Source organism: Anomaloglossus baeobatrachus, chromosome 8 (genome assembly GCF_048569485.1).
Source record: "Anomaloglossus baeobatrachus isolate aAnoBae1 chromosome 8, aAnoBae1.hap1, whole genome shotgun sequence".
Lineage (NCBI taxonomy): Eukaryota > Metazoa > Chordata > Amphibia > Anura > Aromobatidae > Anomaloglossus > Anomaloglossus baeobatrachus.
Window position 1 is genome coordinate 57,640,778 of NC_134360.1, and position 17,859 is coordinate 57,658,636.

The 17,859-nt window shown below is 46.7% G+C and overlaps 1 protein-coding gene across 2 annotated transcripts in view; it reads left to right on the forward strand.

Annotated features, from left to right (window-relative positions):
- RASSF1 (Ras association domain family member 1) overlaps positions 1-17,859 on the forward strand; it is a 46,274-nt gene that overhangs the window by 15,724 nt on the left and 12,691 nt on the right. The window contains exon 2 of one of the 2 annotated variants that reach the window (XM_075321666.1): positions 9,225-9,349. In XM_075321666.1, coding sequence (XP_075177781.1) covers positions 9,225-9,349 — 125 coding nt within the window. Of the gene's footprint in view, positions 1-9,224; positions 9,350-17,012; positions 17,309-17,859 lie in introns of those variants that run through there. The other variant, XM_075321667.1, reaches the window with a different exon arrangement.

The window sequence follows — 17,859 nt, forward strand, 5'->3', positions numbered from 1 at the left end:
CCATAAAGGTCAGATTTGTGCAGTGTACGACTGATTGTTGTCCTATGGACAGACTCTCCCACCTCAGATGTAGATCTCTGCAGTTCATCCAAAGTGATCATGGGCCTCTTGGCTGCATCTCTGATCAGTCTTCTCCTTGTTTGAGATGATAGTTTGGATGGACGGCCGGGTCTTGGTAGATTTGCAGTGGTATGATACTCCATCCATTTCAATATGATCGCTTGCACAGTGCTTCTTGGGATGTTTAAAATTGTGGAAATCTTTTTGTAACCAAATCCGGCTTTAAACGTCTCCACAACAGTATCATGGACCTGCCTGTTGTGTTCCTTGGTCTTCATGATGCTCTCTGTGCTTTAAACAGAACACAGACTATCACAGAGCAGGTGCATTTATACGGAGACTTGATTACACACAGATGGATTATATTTATCATCAGTCATTTAGGACAACATTGGATCATTCAGAGATCCTCAATGAACTTCTGGAGTGAGTTTGCCGCACTGAAAGTAAAGGGGACGAATAATATTGCACGCTCCACTTTTCAGTTTATTCTTTTTTATAAAAGTTACAAATAAGAAATACATTTCGTTCACCTTCACAATTGTGTCCCACTTGTTGTTGATTCTTCACCAGAACATTAACATTTTTATCTTTATGTTTGAAGCCTGAAATGTTGGAAAAGGTTGAAAAATTCAAGGGGTCCAAATACTTTCGCAAGGCACTGTATTTATAACAAAACATGTGTAATTGAATGATTTTCTGGGAGAAATACTTAATTTCATTTTCTGGAACAATTTCAAGGATACCAACAATTTGAATCATATGTCCCCAGTATCTCTTGTGATGTATGTGCCCCAGCTTCTCCAGTGTGATGTATGTGCCCCAGCCTCTCCTGTGTGATGTATGTGCCCCAGCTTCTCCTGTGTGATGTACGTGCCCCAACTTGTCCTGTGTGATGTATGTGCCCCAGCTTCTCCTGTGTGATGTACGTGCCCCAGCTTCTCCTGTGTGATGTATGTGCCCCAGCGTCTCCTGTGTGATGTATGTGCCCCAGATTCTCCTGTGTGATGTATGTGCCCCAGCTTGTCCTATGTGATGTATGTGCCCCAGCTTCTCCTGTGTGATGTATGTGCCCCAGCTTCTCCTGTGTGATGTACGTGCCCCAGCTTCTCCTGTGTGATGTATGTGCCCCAGCTTCTCCTGTGTGATGTATGTGCCCCAGCTTCTCCTGTGTGATGTATGTGCCCCAGCTTCTCCTGTGTGATGTAAAATGCTCCAGTGTCTCCTATGTGATGTATATGCTCCACTATTCCATTAGGTGTGAGTTAATTAATTGTTTGACCAAACATAGCAGGATAATTTTCAAGTCGATATTTTTTTGTGGCTCTCGAATAATGGTAGAAATATCCAAATGGCCCTTGGCGGAAAAAAAAAGTTCTCCACATCTGTCCTAAATTGACATAGAAAAAACTTGTAAAATAATGTTTGAAAGAGCTTAGAACTGATTTTAATGGAACTTTTCCTGTATTGTAAACTGTGCGGATTTTTGGTCATGTTATTTTGAACATTTCCCAGTAAAATCATCAGGAAGCAAATTCAAAGAGTATTTGAAGCATTGTTATGTGGATTTGCAGTAAAATCCGCTTCTAAATCATCTTAAAAAAACATCCCTCTGTGTCAATAGGCCCTAAAAAGGAATAGGGGATGAATGCGACTGGCTCACTACAAAGGGTGCTGGGTTTTGTGATCACTGCCTAATGTTTCAGCACTCCCATAAACTACAGTGCAGTGAGCGGCAGATGTGGGGCCTCCTTGTCTAACTCACATACTGGATTCTGGAGGGAGGGCCAAGAGGGTGACGAGACCCCATTCTCCAGATGTATGAGGCATCCAGGGATGTCTACACAGTGCATCATTACTACTTGCCATTCCTGCTCCTCAGCTGCGGGCCACTAGTTACGAAGCGAGCACTACCATGCTCGGGTGCTCGGTACTCAAAATGAGCAGGTCGGACGCTTATATGGGCTCGATTCGTGTACCGAGTATAATGGAAGTCAATGGGAAACTCAATCACTCTTTCAGAAGATCTTTCGGAAAAATGCTAGAGTTTCCCTTAGACTTCCATTATACTCAGTAAACAAATCGAGCCCGGCGGGGCGTCCGACCTGCTCGTTTCGAGTACCGAGCACCCGAACATGGTAGTATTCGCTCATCACTACCGGCCACTACTCTTCTGTGTGTCGCTCCTCACACATAGGTTGTGTACTTTTATTTCGTAAGTTGTAAGAGGAGATCCAGAAGCAAGTTGTAGACAGCTGTACCTCCTTCAATGTAGGAATTAGTGGTGCCCCGGCTCATACATCCCTTCAATAACATGCCAGTAAAAGGGCCGTGATGGGTCGAATGCCCCTTTAAGAGCTACGTGGTGAAGATGTTGGCAGGTTTATAGGTCTTATATTTTCCTCTTTCCATCATATAAGAAACTATCAGGAAATTGCCGCGATTGAAGAAGGAGGGAAACATCTCGGTTGTGACACCAAAGCCATCTCCACACCAACACATAATTGTATTATTGGTTGTCTGGTTTTTGTTTAGCATTCCCAATAGTCTTAGTATTATGTCTTTTCAAAGACAACAATACTGCATCTCAATAACTTAGAATATCATCAAAAAGTTAATTTATTTCAGTAATTCAATACAAAAAGGGAAACACATATATTATATAGAGTCGTTACACACAGTTAATGTTGATTATGGATCATGGCTTTCATGAAAACCCAAAAGTCATTATCTCAGAAAATTAGAATAATTACCACAAAACTCCTACAAAGGCTTCCTAAGCTTTTAAAATGGTCCTTTAGTCTGGTTCAGTAGGTTACACAGTTATGGGGAAGACTGCTGACTTGACAGATGTCAAGAAGGCAGTCCTTGACACACTCCACAAGGAGGATAAGCCACAAAAGGTCATTGCTAAAAAAGCTGGCTGTTCACAGAGTTCTGTATCCAAGCATATTAATGGACTGTTGAGTGGAAGGAAAAAGTGTGGTAGAAAAAGGTGCACAAGCAACTGGGATAACCACAGCCTTGTTAGGATTATTAAGACAATTCCATTCAAAAATTTGGGGGAGATTCACAAGGAGTGGACGCTGCTGGAGTCAGTGCTTCAAGAGCCACCACACACAGACGTATCCAGGACATGGGCTACAAGTGTCACATTCCTTGTGTCAAGCCACTCATGACCAATAGACATCGCCAGGAGCGTCTTACCTGGGCCAAGGAGGAAAATAACTGGACTGTTCTCAGTGTCCAAGGTGTTGTTTTCAAATGAAAGTAAATTTTTAATTTAATTTGGAAATCACGGTCCCAGAGTCTGGAGGAAGAGTGGAGAGGCCACAATCCAAGCTGCTGAGGTCTAGTGTGAAGTCTCCACAATCAGTGATGGTTTGGGGAGCCATGTCATCTGCTGGTGTAGCTCCACTGTGTTTTATCAAGAACAAAGTCAGCGCAGCTGTCTACCAGGAAATTTTAGAGCTCTTCATGCTTCCCTCTGTCGACAAGCTTTTTGGAGATGGAAATTTCATTTTCCAGCAGGACTTGGCCCCTGTCCACACTGCCAAAATACCAATACCTGGTTTACTAACCACAGTATCAGTGTGCTTGATTGGCCAGTAAACTTACCTGACCTAAACCCCATAAAGAATCTATGAGGTATTGTCAAGAGGAAGATGAGAGACACCAGACCCAACAATGCAGATGAGCTGAAGGCGGCTATCAATGCAGCCTGTGCTTCCATAACACCTCAGCAGTGCCACAGGCTGATCGCCTCCATGCCACACTGCAAGGATGCAGTAATTCATGCAAAAGGAGCCCATACCAAGTATTGACGCATTTACTGTACAGACTTTTCAGTAGGTGCCAACATTTCTGAGTATAAAATAATTTTTTTCAGTTGGTCTTATATAATATTCTAAATTTCTGAGATAATGACTTTTGGGTTTTCATTGGCTGTAAGCCATACTCATCAACATTAACAGAAATAAACACTTGAAATAGATCCCTCTGTGTGTAATGACTCTATATAATACATAGGAATAGATCCCTCTGTGTGTAATGACTATATAATATATAGGAATAGATCCCTCTGTATGTAATGACTCTATATAATATATAGGAATAGATCCCTCTGTGTGTAATGACTCTATATAATATATAGGAATAGATCCCTCTGTGTGTAATGACTCTATATAATACATAGGAATAAATCCCTTTGTGTGTAATGACTCTATATATGTGTTTCTCTTTTTGTATTGAATCACTGAAATAAATTCATTTTTGGAGGATATTCTAATTTATTGAGATGCACTTGTATATCCAGTGTAGACAATTCTCTGTGAGCAAAATCTCCCAGCTAGTTTTGGTACAATGTATCAGTCTCCAGGTCAGTGAGTTTATAGCAGAAATAGTGTGTGCACTGGATACAACTGTAACAAACCATATATCGCAGAGACTTTGGGCAGGCCATGCAAAATGTGAGGGATATTAAGTGCAAGGTTGCCCCCTGGAGGACACTGGAGTCATAGTGGAAAGTTCATAAACGAGTTAAAAATGAAAGAACATTAGTATGCCATAAAGAAAACTGCCAGGAATTTCCATGACTGGGTGTAGAGAACGCATTTAAAAGGAAAGATGTACACATATATGTATGGTATATATATATATATATATATATATATATATATATATATATATATATATATATATATATGTATGATCATGTGTATATATGATGGTGTATACAGTATGTGTGATCCATTTGTATGATGTGTATATATAGAATAAGGTGTATGTATGATGGTGTATAAGTTACAGTTACTTAGGTTGAAAAAAGACCTCGGTCCATCTAGTTCCCTCTTCCTCCACGAGTTCTACATTTTGTCCCTAAGTCATTTATAACCAGCAATGTTGTGTAGTGAGGAAATCATCCAGCTCTTTTATAAAAGCTGTTATAGTATCTGCCATTACTACCTCTTGTGTTTGGCATTCCACAGTCTGACTGCTCTAACTGTAAAGAACCCTTTCCTATTTAGCTGCCGGAATCACTTTTCTTCCACTCGCAGTGAGTGCCCCCTGGTCCTTAGTATTGTCTTAGGCTACTTTCACACTTGCGTTGAACGGTATCCGTTGCATTGCGTTGTGTAACGGATGCAACGGATGTGTTGCATATAGTGACACAACGGATGCAACGGATGCTGCAAAACAACGCAATTCGTTTTGATTTTTTTTTTTTTTTTTTTCCCGGTTTTACCAGCGGCAGACTATAGTGAACGATCAGCTGATCGTTCCCTGCAGCCGGCCGCTGGGTGATCAGCTGATTGCTCCCAGTAGCCGGCCGCCGGGTGATCAGCTGATCGCTCCCGCCCGCCGGGTGATCAGCTGATCGCTCCCGGCTGCCGGGTGATCAGCTGATCGCTCCCTGCAGCCGGCTGCCGGGTGATCAGCTGATCGCTCCCGGCCGCCGGGTGATCAGCTGATCGCTCCCGGCCGCCGGGTGATCAGCTGATCGCTCCCTGCAGCCGGCTGCCGGGTGATCAGCTGATCGCTCCCGGCCGCCGGGTGATCAGCTGATCGCTCCCTGCAGCCGGCTGCCGGGTGATCAGCTGATCGCTCCCGGCCGCCGGGTGATCAGCTGATCGCTCCCGGCCGCCGGGTGATCAGCTGATCGCTCCCTGCAGCCGGCCGCCGGGTGATCAGCTGATCGCTCCCTGCAGCCGGACGCCGGGTGATCAGCTGATCGCTCCCTGCAGCCGGCTGCCGGGTGATCAGCTGATCGCTCCCGGCCGCCGGGTGATCAGCTGATCGCTCCCTGCAGCCGGCCGCCGGGTGATCAGCTGATCGCTCCCTGCAGCCGGCCGCCGGGTGATCAGCTGATCGCTGTCACTTGCCGGCGCCCGGGCATGCCGGCGGGCGGGCGCTCAGCTGAGCGCTGTGACTTGCCGGCGCCCGGGCATGCTGGTGGCCGGTCATTCAGCTGAGCGCTGTCGCTTGCCGACGGCCGGGCGCTCAGCTGAACGTTCGGCCACCGCGAGCCAAAATAAAGTTTGATTTAAAAAAAAAAAAAAAAAAAAAAAAAAAAGAGCATGCGCAGTGAAATCCAGAGGATTCCGCTGCTCAAAATAACGTTACATGCTGCGTTCCTCCCGCTGGGCGGAAGCAACGGAGCGTCGCCCAGCGGAAGCAACGCAGCTCCTTTTGGTACAATCCGTCAACCATACAAGTCTATGGGAAACAGCGGAATCCGTTAACGGATTCCGCTGTTTCCCAAAAGGGCGGATTGTAACGGAAGGAAAATAACGCAAGTGTGAAAGTACCCTTAGGAAGGAATAAGTCATGTGCCAGTCCTTCATATTGACCACACATGTATTTATACATATAAATGAGATCTCATCTGAGACGTCTCTTTTCTAAGCTAAACATATCTAACTTTTTCAACCTGTCATCATATGGGCGGCCTCCATTCCTTTTAGTGGTCTAGTTGCCGCCTTTGAACTGACTCTAACTTCTGAATGTCCTTTTTAAAATGTGGAACCCAAAACTGGATCCCATATTCCAGATGTGGCCTTACAAGTGATTTATAGAGGGGTAACAATATGTTGGGATCACGGGATCTAATCTCTCTTTTTATACACCCTAAAATCTTGTTTGCTTTAGCAGCTGCTGCCTGACATTGAGTGCTGCTGCTCAGCTTATTTGTAATGAGAATACCCAAGTCCCTCTCCTGTTCTGTAGTCCCGAGTTTACTTCCATTTAATGTATACGCAGCTATAGGATTACTCTGTCCTAGGTGCAGTATGAGGGTGTATGTATGATAGCATATACAGTATATATGTGATGGTGTATATGTATGATGTATATGATGGCATATATTTATGTCAAGATGTATATGTATGAGGATGTATGTATATGATTGTGTATAGTTTTGTGATGGTGTCTATGTATTGATGGTGTATGTATGATGTATATGCATGATGTATGTGTACGGTGTATGTATAGTCTCATAACTCAGGATCTAGTGAGGCAGATAGAAAGAAGAAGGAATTCTGCAGAGGTTTACTACAGTAAGTGAATTCCGTCTGACTTTGCATCACCTCCTGTGTCTTACACGCCGTGCACGTTCTTATGTGTTGAGCCTCATTTATTCATCCTTTTTTTTCGTATGTGTTCTATCTGTTTTTTTTTCATGGACAGAACACGTAACCACTATAATCTTGTTCGTGGTCCAGGTGCCTGCAAAAAATAAATCGTGGAGATGTGTTAGTTTTCATCAAATCACAGAAAATCCAAGTAACAAATCATCCAAACAAGTGTATGAGCCCGTGAAGATCACTGACAGCTGCGGATGGCAGCCGGTACCATCCGTGTGCTGTTCGGATTTGATATTGTAATGGGGAGAAGTTCTGCAGTTTCATTTTTATCTACGAAAGTCACTGATTAACCACAAGTGGATTATACACAGGTGTTAAAGCCGCGCTGGTGGTGTTCAGATGAGAATTTTTGACAAAGGCCAAGAATCCAAGTGAAAAATGATGGCAGCATGAATCAGCCGCTTCCGTATTCCAGATGACACTCACCTGTTCAAGTCTGTGGGTGCTCTAAAAAAATAATGGCTCCTATACAGTTCACACATATTGCATCCGCACTTTAGATATACATTGTAGTGATTAATGTAGGAAACTGGATATAGTTTTATACATTTTTGTATTTTTTTCTGATTATTTAACATGGATATACAATAAGGACTCGGATGACACGAGTGGGGACTATGGATGAAAATGGAGTGGGTTTTTTCTGGACTATTTATCATACTTGTCTGGTCTCTGCTTAAGGGCCCTTCTCACTGCATTTCCTTCTCCGTTCAGTGGCCCCGTTGATGCATATGACCGAATCTCATTTTGTAGGGTTTTCGCAAGTAGGTCCTGACGGGGCCACTGAATGCGGGAGAAGACGCAGCATGAAAGGACCCTAAAGGCTGCTTTACACACAACGATATCGCTAGCGATCTCGTTAGCGATGTGACACGCCAGATCGTAGATACGATTTGCCGAGATCGCACATAGGACCGGCGCTACAAAAAAAGAACACAAAACAAAAAACCCCTATGTGCAATCTCGGCAAATCGTATCTACAAAGCTATAAAGCAGCCTTTAGACTAATTTTTCCACAATTCTCAAGTTCCAGACAATGAGGCTCACGCCAAACACGTAGGGTGCCTTCTTTGCAGCTGTCACCAGGGGATGCTATGTTCCAGCTACATAGAATGAACAATAATATAAACCCAACACATGTTTTTGCTCCCATTTTTCATGAGTTGAACTCTAAGATCTGAGATTTTGTCTCTCAAATATTGTTCAAATCCCTCTGCTCTGCTGTATGTCCCGCTGTTCTGCCGTACGTCTCCCTGCGCATCTGTACATCCCTCTGCGTGCGCTGGCATATATTCCTCTGCGCTGCCGTACATCCCTCTTTGCTGCCGTACAGGTCTCTGCACCTCTGTACATCCCTGTGCCTGCGCTGCCATGCATCCCTCTGCGCTGCCATACATCCCTCTGGGCTGCCATACATCCCTCTGGGCTGCCATACATCCCTCTGCGCTGCCATACATCCCTCTGCGCTGCCATACATCCCTCTTCGCTGCCATACAGGTCTCTGCACCTCTGTAATCCCTGTGCCTGCGCTGCCATACATCCCTCTGCGCTGCCATGCATCCCTCTGCGCTGCCATGCATCCCTCTGCACTGCCATACATCACTCTGCGCTGCCATACATCCCTCTGCGCTGCCATACATCCCTCTTCGCTGCCATACAGGTCTCTGCACCTCTGTAATCCCTGTGCCTGCGCTGCCATACATCCCTCTGCGCTGCCATACATCCCTCTGCGCTGCCATACATCCCTCTGCGCTGCCATACATCTCTCTGTGCTGCCATACATCCCTCTGCGCTGCCATACATCCCTCTGCGCTGCCATACATCCCTCTACGCTGCCATACATCCTTCTGCACTGCCTCACGTCCCTCTGACAACCTCTGCTTTTTCTCTCATGAACTAGAAAAGACACATAGCGCCACCTGGTGGCTGCTGAAATAAAGTATAAAGCGCCCCCTGCTAGGATTGCACTCTGGTTGGGGTCAGGCCCTCATTATTCACCTGTTTTACCCTTGTGTCTCGCAGATTGCAACTTCACGTGTCACTACCGATGCCGAGCTCTCATCCGATTGGACTGCAGCAAAGAAGAAGACGCGGACAGTGACAGCGACCAATCACAAGATGCGGCCTGGGAGAAAGACACTAATGTGGTAAGGTCACCGTGACTGATGACCGCCATGCTTCCTGTAACAGTGCACTGACCAGTACTAACCTGGAGGGGATGGACAGCTTCATTCCCCATCCTGTCCAGTTATAGAAAACAGGCAAAGATTAACCATTTATTATCTGCGTCGGGAATATCAGCCATTACTGCGAGGTGGGACTCGCAAACAGTGTTTTGCAGCTTTTTTGATACTGTTCTTTAAGGTAAAAAATGCTGCGCAGACGTTAAAGTCGTAGGTCTCTGTACACAGCAGATGGTTGTGTAGTTATATGTGGATTTGGATGGTGACATTAAATATCAGCCGTCTAAAGTATAAGGTGATGTCATTACACTCTCCTGAGGTCATGGGAAAGAAGGATCAGGCATGTTAACTTCCAACACGCTCAATCCTTTTATTAATGGAGATTAAAGGGGGCTTTACACGCTACGATATCGTTAATGTTTTATCGTCTGGGTCACGTTGTTAGTGACGCACATCCGGCGTCATTAACGATATCCCAGCGTGTGACACTGACCAGCGACCTTAAGTGACCTCAAAAATGGTGAAAATCGTTCACCATGGAGAGGTCATCCCAAACTCAAAAATCGTTAAGGGTTGTTTATCCAGGTGGTTCATCGCTCATGCGGCAGCACACATCGCTATGTGTGACACCGCAGGAGCGAGGAACGTCTCCTTACCTGCCGCCGGCTGTAATACGGAAGGAAGAGGTGGGCGGGATGTTACATCCTGCTCATCTCTGCCCCTCCGCTTTGATTGGCCGGCCGCTGTGTGACGTTGCGGTGACGCCGCTGTGATGCCGAACGTCCCTCCCCCTTGAAGGAGGGATTGTTCGGCAGTCACAGCGACGCCGCCGACCAGGTAAGTACGTGTGACGCTACCGTAGCGATAATGTTCGCTACGGCAGCGATCACAAACAATCGCATGCGCGACGGGGGCGGGTACTTACACGCTCGCTATCGCTACAAATTGCTAGCGATATCGCTACCGTGTAAAGCCCCCTTTAGGCCATGTGCACACTAGAAAATGGAATTTTCTTAAGAAAATTCCGGATCTCTGCAAGAATCCCGCACCCGCGGGAGAAATCCGCACATAAATTCTGCATGCGGTTTTACCGCGGGATGTTGCGGATTTGCCGCGGAATTGCTGCGTTATTTTTGCGTTTTTTACGCAAGTTGGTGTCTGCGGGTTTTTACCAGTAATTAATTGTAAAACCGCAGGGACCTGCAGAATAGAAGTGACATGCACATTAATTCCGCAGCAGAAATTCGGCGGGTAAATCCAAAGGTATAAAAAGAACGCAGTGTGCGCCCAGCATTCTTTTATACCCATAGGTTTTGCTGGGGAATGACTGCAGAAAGGTTAGACACATTTTCTACAGCAAATCCACGGTAAAATCTGCGGTAAATTCGCAGCGTGCGCTCATAGCCTAACACAGATAAAAGAAAGCTATGGGAAGCTGGGGTGTTTAATCAAGAAAGAGGGGTCTGCAGGGGGACAGAGGAGTCAAGAGGAGGAGGACAGATGAATATAGTGGGGACAGAGGAGTTTGGAAGAGGTCAGTGGAGTATGGAAAACACAGGAGTCTGGAGGAGGGCGGAGGACTATAGAGGTACAGAGAAGTCTGGAGTAAGGAACAGAGGACTGTGGAGGTGGAGGACAAAGGAGTGTTGAGAAGGTCAGAGTAGTATGGGGGGGACAGAGGAGTATGGAGGAGGACAAAGTAGTATGGTGGAGGACAAAGGAGTGTGGAGGAGGACAAAGGACTCTGGAGGAGGACAGAGGAACCTGGAAAAAAAGTACAGAAGAGTATGGAGGGGACATAGGAGTCTGGAGGAGAAAAAGAGGAGTGTAGAGGGGGCAGAGGAGTCTTGTGGAATCAGGTGTGTCCATTGGGGACAAAGGGTACTAGCAGCAGCTTACTTCTCTTTATTGAGATCAGTCCTGTGTACCTGGTCGGTAGGATCAGCAGTTGGCTGCCTGCGTCCTGCTTACAGAGTGGACGGTGTGGTGAAGTGGACAGTGTGGTGAAGTGGATGGTGTGGTGAAGTGGACGGTGTGGTGAAGTGGACGGTGTGGTGAAGTGGACGGTGTGGGGAAGTGGACGGTGTGGGAAGTGGATGGTGTGGTGAAGTGGACGGTGTGGTGAAGTGGACGGTGTGGTGAAGTGGACGGTGTGGGGAAGTGGACGGTGTGGGAAGTGGATGGTGTGGTGAAGTGGACGGTGTGGGGAAGTGGACGGCGTGGTGAAGTGGACGGTGTGGGGAAGTGGACGGTGTGGGGAAGTGGACGGTGTGGTGAAGTGGACGGTGTGGTGAAGTGGACGGTGTGGTGAGGTGTCCGGCTGTGTGTGCATGATGCTCATATTTAGGGCCGATAATATTGCTTTGTGGTTTTCATTGGATCGGTATAAGTGCGGACAGATCAGATTTGCACCTTAGTGTCTGTAGATTTCACCTGCCGTCCATAGGAATGAATGAAGGAGCTTGAAAATCTCTGCAGCGCAGCCGCAGTGATGCAGGAACTAATGACTTCTGAGCTTCAGTGGCTTCTTCATTGAGGAACATGACATCCGCTCTCTGTAAAGTGAAGCTGCAGTCCTATGACAAAGAGTCTGTAACTTCAGAGAATCCATATAAATGGATGATTAATCGCATCCCCCTGCTGCGCTGCTCACCAGTGATCTGTCCCTTTAAGATATTGCTGGTACCATAGTTAACCCTTAGTGTCCCTGTGGCCCTCGGACTGTGTATAATCCTCCGACCCTAGACTAATCTGCACTGTAAGAAAAGTAACATTCTGCCCCTAATGAATGGCGGCATACAGACCGTATCCAAAGGCTTCATCCATGTCTGCATCTTCTGAATGTGGTTGTCAGAAACTAAGACAGTTGTCAGCCGAGTGTGCATGTGTTATCAATAAGGAAAGTAGAAAAAAAAATCAACTCAGGACTGTAAGGGGTCCCAGAGGTGGGACCCTCACAGATGATAAAGTGAAGAAGTATCCTTTGCAAGAATAAATATCCCTTTAATGAACGACAGCACCAAATCTATGTGAACGTGCCACTGTGCCAGGAAGTAATAAAGTCGTGTCCCCGGCACTGCAACGGGCCTGCGGCTCCAGAAATCTGCTCCACTTATATGTTATACTGGGCAGTTCAGCGGCTGATGGACCCATATGCCGCCGCTCCTCGCATGGATGTCATGGCTGACAAATCATTGTGGTGTGTTATTAGTCTACCTGGCTGTTGCATGCGTTAAAAAATGGTCGGTCGTCCATATCCAGTCCCATCATCTGAGCAGTCACTAATGTACATGATCTAGGAACATATAGATTTGTCACATAATGTGAAAGATTCCAATTACTGCCATGTCGTCCCCGCACAGTGCAGCACATTTTTTTGTCACAAAATTGATATTTATGAAACTCTGGTTTAGTTTTCTTCTGATCATGTATTTTATGCACAAATCGCGGCGGTGACTATGGTCAGAATATATGAAATGTCCCCAAAACATAATGCCGGCACACAACTGTGGGTGAAGACTTTGCGTCTGAGTAAAAGCTGCGTATCTGCGGGTGAAGGCCGCGCGTCTGCGGGTGAAGGCCGCGCGTCTGCGGGTGAAGGCAGCGCGTCTGCGGGTGAAGGCCGCGCGTCTGTGGGTGAAGGCCGCGCGTCTGTGGGTGAAGGCCGAGCGTCTGTGGGTGAAGGCCGCGCGTCTGAGGGTGAAGGCCGCGCGTCTGAGGGTGAAGGCCGCGCGTCTGTGGGTGAGCGCCGCGCGTCTGAGGGTGAAGGCCACGCGTCTGTGGGTGAAGGCCACGCGTCTGTGGGTGAAGGCCGCGCGTCTGAGGGTGAAGGCCACACGTCTGTGGGTGAAGGTCGCGGGTCCGAGGGTGAAGGCTGCGGGTCTGAGGGTGAAGGCCCCATGGGTATGTGGATGAAGGCTGCAGGTCTGCGGGTGAAGACCATGTGTCTGTTGGATGAAAGTTGTGCTGCAGGACTTTGGGTAAAGGCCATTCTGCAGGTATCTAATTAAGGCTGCAGGGGAAGGCCGAGATTCTGTGGGTGATATCTGTGCAGCGGGTCTGTGGGTCCAGGCTGCAGGTCTGAGGGTGAGGGCTGTGGGTCTGTGGGTTAAGGCTGTGGGTGTGAGGGTAAAAACCACACGTCTGAAGGCTGTAGGTCTGTGGGTTAAGGCTGCAGGTCTGTGGGTGAAGGCCGTGGGTCTGAGGGTGAAGGTCCCTCGTCTTCGGGTGGAGGCTGCGCTGCAGGCCTGTATTTGAGGCCGTGCATCTGTGGATGAAGGTTGTGCTGAACGTCTGTAGTTGAGGCCGCGTGGCTGTCGTGCCACAGATCTGTAGTTGTGGCCGCAGATTTGTGGGTGAAGTCCATCCAGTAACACAGAGTAATTGCTATGGATTGAGTTGCAATCTAATTTTACAGCACAGAAGGGTGATGACCCTGAGGGACCGGTAACTATTAAAAGCAGGATGTTCTCACATCTGGCAGGAGACCCCCGCCTCAGGATATACGGTCATGTGACCAAGAGTCACTGCCAGAAACACAAGAACAAAGATTAGAATGAATTAGAGCAGCGGGGGAAGGGGTGTCATGTGCAAATCACAGGGTCCATGTGCACCACCGCAACAGGAGCTCATAGCCGTGCCTGGGGGTTCATGAGCCAAATATGAGCCCCACACTAAAATCTAATATCCACGGTGCAGAGAACCAGGTCTGACACTTGCAGTGAGGCCTCATTCACATTTCACTATTTTTGCATCAGTGTTTGTATGCCAAAGCCAGAAGTGGAACTTACAGGGAAAAGCTACAGTGGTGAAATAAGTATTGAACACATCTCCAATTTTCTAAGTAAATATATTTTTAAAAGTGTTATTGACATGAATTTCTCAACACATGTCAGTAACAATTGATCCAATCCAGACAGGCAAAGAAATCAGACCATAGATGTCCATAAACTTAGTGATGTGTAATAATGAGAATTAAATAGAGAAAAGATATTGAACACATGTAGAAAGAGAGATTTAAAAAGCCATAGAAAGTCATGCCACCAGCTGAAATCTATTAGTAATTAGAAAGCAATCCTGCCACTTAGTGAAAAATAATATCAGCTGGTTCAACTAGTGGCCTATAAAAATCTCATTACCAAGGTGCCACACAAGAAACATCTCACGATGGGTAAAACCAGTGAGCTGTGTCAAGACCTTCACAACCTTATTGTTGCAAAACATACTGATGGCATGGGTTACAGTAGAATTTCTAAACTACAGAAGGTTCCAGGGAGCATTGTTGGGGCATAGTCCAGAAGTGGAAAGAACATAATTTCACCATAAACCGGCCACAACCAGGTGCTCTCAACAAGACAGAGAAGTGAAAAGAATTATCAGAAGCGCTGTTTAAGAGCCAAGAACCACCTGTGGAGATCTACAGAAAGAACTGCCATTAGTAGGGAACAATTGTTTCAAAGAATCAAAGAAAACAATAAGTAATGCATTCCCCCTCTATGGCCTGTATGCACGCTCCTGTATGCACGCTCACCATGCAGGACTCCATTGCTGAACAAAAAACATGTTCAAGAGCACTTACAGTTTGCTCAACAACATTTACACAAGGCTGTGAAATACTGGAGAATATAGTCTGGTGAGATGAGACCAAAATTGAACTCTTAGGATGCCATAATACACACCATGTTTGGACGCCAAAAGGCAAATCACCAATAACAGTGAAGTGTGGAGGTGGGAACATCATGGTGTGGGGCTGTTTTTCAGCATATGGCACTGGGAAATGTCATATAATTGAAGGAAGAATGAATGTACCAAGATATTCTTGATAAAAATCTGCTGCCATCTACCAGCATGATGATGATGATGATGATGATGATGATGATGATGATGATGATGAAACGAGGGCGGACATTTCAGGAAGGTAACGATCCCAAACACACGGCCAAAGAAACTCTCAACTGGTTTCAGAGAAAGAAAATAAAGCTGCTAGAATGGCCGAGCCGATCACCAGGCATTCCAGGCGGAATCCAATAGAAAATGTATGGAAGGAACTAAAAGTCCTGAGTTCATAGATGCAGCCCACAGGACCTTCAGGATGTGAAGAGTGTTTGTATGGAAGAATGGGCAAAAATCCCACCTGAGTGATGCAGGCGACTACTTCCTCCATGAAGGAGGTGTCTTGAAACTTCTTCACCCACAAAGGCTTTTGTATTTACTAATAAATACATTTCAGTAAGCGTGTTCAATATTTTTCTCTGGGTCATTTATCATTATTACACATCACTAAATTTATGGACTCCTACAGTTTAATTTCTTTACCTGTGTGGATTGGATGGGTTGTTACTGACATCTGGTGAGAAATTCATGTCAATAGCACCTTTAGAAATATATTTACTTAGAAAATTGGTGACGTATTCAATACTTATTTCATCTCCTGTATAATTGAAAGACTGACAGCTGTTCTGTGTTTTGGAGGCTCCTAGTTTTGGGCTAACCCCATACTGGCCTCATATTGGCCCCATGTTAGCCCCATACTGGCCTCATATTGGCCCCATGTTAGCCGCATACTGGCTTCATATTAGCCCCATAATAGCTCCATATTAGCCCCATATTGGCCTCATATTGGCCCCATACTGGCCTTATATTGGCCCCATGTTATCCGCATACTGGCCTCATATTAACCCCATAATAGCTCCATGTTAGCCCCATATTGGCCTCATATTGGCTCCATACTGGCCTTATATTGGCTCCATACTGGCCTTATATTGGCCCCATGTTATCCCCATACTGGCCTCATATTAACCCCATAATAGCTCCATATTAGTGCTATATTGGCCCCATATTGGCCTCATATTAACCCCATAATATCTCCATATTAGCCCCATATTGGCCCTATGTTAGCCTCATATTGGCCCAATGTTAGCTCCATATTTGCCTCAAATTAGCCCCATGTTAGTCCTATATTGGCCCCACGTTACCCGATATTGGTCTCATATTAGCTCCTTATTATCCTCATATTGGACCTATATTAGCCCCATATTGGCCTCATATTAACCCCATGTTACCCCATATTGGTCTCATATTAGCCCCTTATTTGCCAATAATAGCTCCATATTTGCCCCATATTGGCCTCATACTGGCCCTATGTTAGCCTCATATTGGCCCAATGGTAGCCTCATATTGGCCCAATGGTAGCCCCATATTGGTCTCATATTAGCCCCATGTTATCCCATATTGGCCTCATATGAGCCCCATAATGTATGTAAATATGTAAAGTGCTGTGGAATTAATAGCGCTATATAAGTGAATAAATATATACATTATATATATATATATATTAGAGTCCACTCCGAGGTGTGAACCAAGCATCAGTCCACAGACATGTATGAAGCTGTTATCATGCACATCTGGAGTGAAGAAAGATCTCTGCTTGCTGTCAGTAGATTCAGCCTGGAGGGTTGGGCACAATGTCTGTCTCCCTTTGTTGAAAACAAAAAAAACCTGCATGAAAACCTGCTATACTGGAAAATGACTCCCAGCAGAGGAGAGATCTTGGACGTCTGGAGAGAGGAGTTTCCGGCTTGTTTGAAAAATGCAGAAGATGCGGCGGAGATCAGCGGCGGAGATCAGCGGCGAAATCCGGAGCGGATGTGGGTGGAGAGGATGAAGTCATCGCCCCGCCCGGCAGATCGCGGAGACTCCACTCTGTCTGCGCTCGGCCGGAGAGAGGACGTCGTGCGATTTGCTCTGTGCATCATCTGCACCACCATGGGTAAAGGCGACAAGGACAGTGCGACCTTCGAGCGGAGCTGGAGCAGCACCACGAGCAGCGGGTACTGCAGCCAGGAGGAGTCCGACCCGGAGCTGGAGCTCTACTACACCGCCAAGACCTCCATACTGCCCCGGAGATCCCCGGCCAAGAGCCAGGTCAGACACAAGGCCGGGCCCTGCGGGGGCCACAACTCAGATAGCGCCAACATAAGGCGTGGCGCTGCGTACAGCCCAGGAGCAAAAAAATGCCGCAAAACGGCGAGATGGGCACTAAACCGGGAACTGGGGTCATGAGGAACAGCTGATGGGGCAGGAGGAGCAGCTGATGGGGCAGGAGATGACAGGAGGAGCAGCTGATGGGGCAAGAGATGACAGGAGGAGCATCTGATGGGGCAGGAGATGACAGGAGGAGCATCTGATGGGGCAGGAGATGACAGGAGGAGCAGCTGATGGGGCAGGAGGAGCAGCTGATGGTGCAGGAGATGACAGGAGGAGCAGCTGATGGGGCAGGAGATGACAGGAGGAGCAGCTGATGGGGCAGGAGATGACAGGAGGAGCAGCTGATGGGGCAGGAGATGACAGGAGGAGCAGCTGATGGGGCAGGAGGAGCAGCTGATGGTGCAGGAGATGACAGGAGGAGCAGCTGATGGGGCAGGAGGAGCAGCTGATGGGGCAGGAGATGACAGGAGGAACAGCTGATGGGGCAG